Raw genomic sequence first — 7,044 nt, 5'->3', positions numbered from 1 at the left:
GCCCCAGGGCCATCGGGGCGCGTGAGTAACGCCGCAGCAGGCGGGAGCGGCAAGGGCTCACCCCAGGACTGCTGTGGGTGTCGAGAGCTTGTGCAGGACCGTCGTGTTTCTTCCCAGACTTTGGGGCTGTCGTTGTTGCTAAGCCTTTTCCTAGCTCTGTCTGTGCCTGAGATACATGCCTGTGTTCCTTTGCCACCTCCTGCGATGTTCATTATGTTACGTAGTGGTCTTACAAGTCTTCTTATTAATCTCTGAAGAGTCCTGTCTGCTCACACAGTGAAATTTTGCCGTGCTTCTTCCTTGCTTGTCCGTGATGCTCCCCAGCTTTCACCCTCCTCTTTCAGCAGCGGGGCAGCCTCGCCCCTGTACCACTCCGGACAAGTGGCCTGACAGCATCTTCTGTCTCTGTCTCCGTCTCCGACTTGTTCCCAGCGGACCCTAACACCGTGTTGGCCCGTGTGACTGTGGCAGCAGGTTGAGCACGGGTCTGCCCAGAGCTGGGCACGGGAACGGGCTGCTCTGCCAGCGCCTCCTCTCCAAGATGTCATATACATCCATACCCCATCATCACCTCTCCCCAGCCCATCTTCTCTTTGCAACTTTCCTCCAAAAGTGTTGCTTCACTCTTCCTCTCTGCTCCTCCCGGCATCCATCCTTCTCTTCCCCACTCCACCGAGTTCCCTGACCCACCTTGGGGCTGGGCAGGTCCTTTCAGGAAGGGTCTGGCCGCTGGACCATCCCCGGCACTTTTGGATCAGAGGGTTGGCAACACGTTGGGGAGATGGCAGTTCCTGCTGGGGATGTTGGCCCTGTGGCACCAAGGCAGGACTGGGGCTGAGCTCCGGTTTGGGTTCTTTGGTTTCAGCCTGCAAAGAGGCTGTGGAGCCCCACACAGAGGGTGAAAGACCTGCACTGCTCATTGCCCCGGATGATCATGTCCTTGTCTGTGCCGGTTTGTGTTAGATGTTCCGACGTTGACTGATCTGAGCTGATACAAAGTGCCATGCCTTTTGTCTAGAGATGAATGTTGTTTTCCTGTGTCCTACAGCAGGAGCTGATAGAGAAACGTATTATGCAGCATTTGAAGAAGGGCCTTAATTATTTTGCAGTCTATGTGTTCAGACTTCAGATGCATTTTTCCCATGCCTGCCGTCTAATCCAGTGAACAAAAGGTTATGGTTTATAGGTCAGAGCACAACACCCATAGCGAGCGCTCTGCTTTGCATCACAGTTATTCCAATCAATGAGCTTTGCTGAATTTTTTATGCTGTGCTTTTATCTCTCCCATTTTATCGAAAAACAACAAAACAAAAACCAAAGTGCGAGTCAGATGAATTCTTAAGATCCCGTTTGCATAAAAAGCTACAGGATCTCAAACAAAATAACAACAGTAATTAAAAGCAGAAGTGAAAAGAAAGGACGACAGAGAACTTTTTGTTTTACAGAAAAACCGCTTGCCAAATTACCAGAATAGTGCCCATCAGCCTACCCAACCTGGAGATACCTAGAACATGGCTAGGAACTGTGGAGGCCAGGCAGAGAACTAGAGGGAGGTCCCTTTGGACTAAAAACACGGTGCCATTTCATGGAGAAGGGTTGGTTTCATCTTCCCAGATCTTTTTCACCCAGGAAGGATGCTCTGGTGTGGGTGCCGGGTGAGCAGAGGGGGGTCGTTTCCGCAGGCTTGGGGCCACCCTGTGCAATGCACACTGAGAGGTGGGAGTTGGGCTCAGCGGGTGGGCCAGGAGAAGGGCCATGGTGTGCCTGGCCCTTGCGCTGCTGCTCCTGACCCACCTGCATCGGCAGAGTCCCCACATGGTGCTCCACAGCCCTGGGTCATGATACCTCCAACGCACGCGGGGAGCTGGTGTGGCGCAGCTGTTTTTGGCAGCCCAAGTAGTTTGACACTGACCCCTAAGGGCATGGAGAGGAGAGAAGCCTCTCTGAAGTCTGCCACAGGGAAAGACAAAATAAAGCGAGTGAATGAGAAAAGTCACACCAAAGATCCAGGCAAAGCCTTGGAGCCACACTCAGGGTGATAAATCACCGGTAGGACGATGTCTCCCCTCCCGTGGCTGCAGTCCTGCCAATGTCTTTTTTTCAGCCCTCGATGCAGTTACCTGAGGATTAATTTTTTTTTTTCTTTTTTTTCCTTGGGAACAAAGAATTGATTTGACCAAACAATGATGCAGCAGCTTCTGCCCCTGCTCTCAGGGCAGCGGGGGGATAACCACCCTTTCCCAAAACACCTCCTCCTCCCCAGCTCGGCTCCCCTGCCCCAGCCCAGCCCCCTGCATCGCTGGGCGATGACCAGCGGCTCTGCAGCCCCCGGAGATGCGCAGCGGAGGAAGGCAGCGGCAATCCGTCCGGCCCGGTTGGAAGCTGCCTGCAGCGCTGCGCTCGAGAGCCACCAGCCTGGGCGAGGTGCCGGGCAGCACCGCTGTGGGCACCGAGCAGCTGCTGGCACGAGGCGCTTGCTGCTGGCTTGGTTTTCTTTCCTTCCCCCGGCCCAGCAAGCAGAAACAAAGGGATGATGGGGATGCGGATGGGCAGACCAGCTGTGCAGGTCACCAGCTTTTGAGCCTGAAGGATGGGGGTGGATTTCTCACAGCAGCGTGGCAGGAGGGTGCCGGGGAGCACACGCTGGTTACCAGATAGGCAAACCCACCAAAGAACCACAGACTGTCCCCTCCCAGCTCTCCACCAGCCTTAAGTCGAGCACTTTGCAGGTGATGCTCAGCAAAGCAGCCTGCACGTTGCATTAACCCTCTCCTTGCTGTGCTAATGGCAGAGCCTGCTGGGCCTTGCTGGCTATGCCTGCCGAAAATCAGCATGTCCTCCTCCTCCTCCCCTTCCTCTTCTTCCCCCCTTCCTCCCCTTTTCATCAAGGCTGCCCCACAGGCAAATGCTCCTGCCACCTTTACGTTGCTGGTAGAGGAGAATGCAGTGCGGAGGTCTCAGTTAATTCTGGAACTGCTGCAGTCCCATCAGATACTGCTGCATTTCCGTTTAAAAGAGGGGAGGGGGGAAAAAAAGCAAGGGGAAAAAAAAAAAAAAAAAAAAGAAAGAAACGCTCCAGTACAATACATTTGCCAAGGCTGCTTAGGTGACCTGCTGCTTTGCATATCAATATGCTTCTTGCAGAACCCAGTGGAGAGCAGAGTCCTAGCGATGTGCCATGCACGTTCATTTGTGAGAAGAAGAGAAATATCCTCCCTGAACTGACGGAAACCGAGACGTTTTCGGGTTCAGGCTAAGCAGGGCTTCCAGCCAGCCTGGCTTCCCCCTGGGAACGGTCTGTTCTTACAGGTCGCTGAAAGGTGCCTGGGGAAAGCTCGTGGTTTCTCAGGAGGTTTCAGGTTTGCTCTCTGAGCGCCTGCTGCGCTGGGAAATTTCTAGAGGGGCTGCAAATTGCACAAGGCTGAGAACCCGGGGGGGAAATAATCCAGGGGCTGGAACAATACAGTGAACCAGGCATAGGGTCTGTGTCGCTCCCCCTTCGTGTCAGACCTCTGCCTCCCGGGCTGTCCTGCCCTGCCGGGGCTTTCTCAGCACCGGAGAAAACACGCGCGGGTCAGCCGAGGGTTGGGAGTCCCGGGCTTTGCCATCCCGGCACCGCAGCCTGAAGGCAGACAAGTAGCCCGGCTGCTCTTGCAGTCGATAGAGGGGAGCGTTAATATTTAACTCTCTCCCCAGGCCAGGGAGCTGCACCCCTGATCGCTGCCGAAACACCTCTGCGTTCATGCAGAGTTCGACAGAGTGGCTTCATGCCTTTCTATAGCATCTGAAGGGGTGGTATTTACATTTCTGCCAGTGCAAAGCCAAGGTCTCTGTTATACCTGCTTGCTTTGTGTGTCTCGCGTTTACTGGGGGGCTTTTCTCAGTGTCACAAAGCTGGAAGCCGCATCCTCCAGGGTCCTGCGGCTTTTAGCCACGCTCCCTCTCAGACCACGGCAGCCGTAGGCAGAGCAGGGATGGGAGCAGGTCTCTTCTCTCCATGGGTCTCTCAGGTATACATAGCCCTAGAAAACCAGATTATCACTTGGTAATGGATTAATTCTTGCTCACCACCATGGTGGACAGTTCACACCCAACTGGGCGATGCTCATTTAGGGCATATCAGTGACATAGTTTCAGTGCCAGACAAGTTTCCTTTCCTCCCTCATCCCAGCTACGTCCTGGCCTTTCTCTTGATGGCCACGGGGATGTATCACAAGAACCTGACAATCAAATGACTCCCAGTTTCAATCCCTGAGCATCTGAGGGCCATAACTCAGTGCACTAATTTGCAAGGCAGTCTGCAGAATTTAGAACATCCATGATTCAAGCGAAGTCAGATTTAACTTGGATTAACCTCCATAACATTGGTGTGCAGTTCTTCTTCCTATACATCATCCTGTTGTTCTTGAGTCTGACTGTATCTGTGATATTTGGTTTATTTCTCAAGTGCCTTCATGGTGCAGAATGTGGTCAAAATGTACATGCCGATTTAGCAGAAGAGCAAATCCTCTCTGTGCTTCCCAGTCCATCACACAGTCAACTAACGAAGTGAACACAGGAGCTGTGAAAATGGTCTGGGGCACTACGCAAGTAGATCTCTTGAGAAAGTCTTAATGTGTGCAAAGAGTCTGAAAAAAGCATGGGAAGCAATGGATGGGTTGTCTGGAGAGGTTTTACTTGTGTATTCAAGAAGCTGATGCATTGTGTGGTTTATTTTACAGTACATGTCGGGATTTGGAAATGAACACGTTTCTGAGGATCCACGTTGTCCAGGAGCTTTACCGGAGGGACAGGTACTGAGTTTTTAAAAGTGCTTTATTAAAATTACATGGAATAGAGTGAATATCTGTACCCTGGGCTTCTTTTAATCTTAATGTGTTTCCTTTCTCTCTGCTACCACAAAAGTCTGCAGGAGCCTTCTTTATACAGGACTGGAATAATAAGATGCTGGCAAAAATCAGAACTAAAGATTTCCATTCATACTTTCTATTTTTAAGTTACTCATGAGCTTCCAAGTTTCACCTAGGGGGTTAAGACTTGCCTAAATTACCTTCGCTCAACGCCATTTTTTTGAAAAGGAGTTTGCAATAAAAGTGGCTGAGCCACACTGAGAAGGAAGCCGTCGGCTCTGGAATAAACCGCAGCAAGAAGTCTGAAGCTTGGCAGAGAGACATGCTCACGCAGGAGAGGTGGCTTCTGGGATTTCTATAGGAACTGGGTTCGATGAAGCTGGCTTATAAGCCTTTGGCAGGAGAACAGGTTTTTTGTAAGGAGGGGAGACGAATGCCTGTAATAATAAACTGACAGATTCATTCTTAAAAGTAAGTAACTTCTGAGTATGTTAGATTAAATTATGTTGGGTCTTTCTGTTTTAAAGAAAGGAACCTCAACGCATGTGATGCTAGCCACTCAGTCTACAGAGGCAAGAACAAAACCCTGAAGAATTAAAGCTCTCTCATCTCCTTTATGCCAGCACACACTTTGAGGCTGACTGTGCCCTCCCTTGGATGCCCTGTAATCCCTTGGACTTGGATGGCAGCATTTTACACTCAGTCAGTGACATCCCTTGGTGCAAGTCAGCTCCCCTTCATCCTCTGTGCAAAGAGGCCAGCAGAATTAAGGTCAAACAGGGCACTTCACCCTTTGCTTTTCCTGAGTTTTCTGGATCTCCCCAGTTCTGATGTTTTGTGTGTTGTGTGCCAGTGTCCACACTGGCACAGCACTAGTAACACACAACACTAGAACACATTAAATGCGTATATGTGTCCCCTAGGTCTGCATTGCAGCCTATGGTGTGCCCATAAGAAAGAAAAACTGCTGTGCTGGATCAGACCGATGGCTCAGCTGGTGCAATGTAAAGAAAGAGGCACCTTAAAACTGGAAGATCGACAGCGGTGACTGCTGGTCTGAACAGGCAGCGGGCTGTGGTGGATGTGCTCCTCATGATTTCCCAGAGCAGCACCACTTTCCAGGAGAGGAGACCCCTCCAGCTCCTGGTGGAGGTACCCTCATCTGTACAGAGTTTGCACTCGGTGTCAAAAGAGTTAACAGAAAAATCTGAAAATGAGTTAGATGGGAAAATCTCCAGTCCCAGGGGTGGATCCTTTCTCCTCTGCAGTATTTGTAAGACTGGCATCTGCAGTAGTGCTGGCTAAGATAAAAATGACAAGGGCTATTGATCCCCCTGCTTCACTGCATACCCATACCGACAAGATGGAGTTTGAGGGCCGCAAGCTACGTGCGTTATGAGAGCTTTACCTCTTCCTTCTGCCCACCTGTCAGGGCAGTGTTGGATACTGCACGCATGGCTGGTCCGCTCAGCCGCAGCAGGATGACAGGGTGCTAAACTAGACCTTGCAGGAGGGAGATGGGAGATGCTAGAGAACGGTGTACGACTGTCCCACCGGGGTATCCCCTGCAGTTCTTGGATGCCTTTGCTTCTTGCTGATCTCGAACGAATAGATGCTGGCCTACTTAGATCAAAACGTTTAGTTTCTGTTCTCTGAAAAGGAGGAATCTGTCCTTCAGTTATGAACCCATGAGGGCTGCTTAAACCTGTGCTAGTCACACCCAGGGCTCCGCAAAGGGGAAGGTGCCCCCTTCGAACTCCAAAGGAGGACTGGCACCGTGCAGAAGTCCCGCGGAAAAGCAAAGGCTCCCACACAGGTCACTCCTGCTCCTGGGCAGCAAACAGCACTGCCAGGAGGAAGCAGCACGCCACCGAAATGCCTGCTCCGGGCATCCCTCCCCTGGGCAGAGGGCAGGAGGAGGAGGGGGCATTTAGTGTGTAGGTGGGAAGAGGCAAAGGTGCAGCTGCTGCGAGTCTTCATCAGCCCTCCGGAAAGCCAGCCAGACACGGTGCTCTGGGGCAACCCCTCTGAACACTGGGTCTCAAAAAAATCTGTGCATGATAACGGTCTGCTTTGTGGTCTGTAAAGCGTTGGGAAATAACCCCCTTTCCCCCGACGCTCCTGCCGCCGACCCTCCCGAGCGCTGCCCCGTGCAGCTTGCTGTAGCAGCGGGTGGGTTGCCCCAGTGGCTGGG

General features: G+C 51.9%; 1 protein-coding gene across 1 annotated transcript in view; it reads left to right on the top strand.

Moving 5' to 3' along the window:
• HGD (homogentisate 1,2-dioxygenase) overlaps positions 1-7,044 on the top strand; it is a 25,342-nt gene that overhangs the window by 641 nt on the left and 17,657 nt on the right. Inside the window, exon 2 of the mRNA XM_010287672.1 lies at positions 4,722-4,793. Within this exon, the coding sequence (XP_010285974.1) occupies positions 4,722-4,793 (72 nt within the window). The remainder of the gene's footprint in view (positions 1-4,721; positions 4,794-7,044) is intronic.

The sequence above is a fragment of the Phaethon lepturus genome, unplaced genomic scaffold (genome assembly GCF_000687285.1).
Source record: "Phaethon lepturus isolate BGI_N335 unplaced genomic scaffold, ASM68728v1 scaffold11245, whole genome shotgun sequence".
Taxonomy (NCBI): Eukaryota; Metazoa; Chordata; class Aves; order Phaethontiformes; family Phaethontidae; genus Phaethon; species Phaethon lepturus.
Note: the sequence above shows the minus strand (reverse complement) of the source record. Positions and strands in the feature narration are given on the sequence as shown.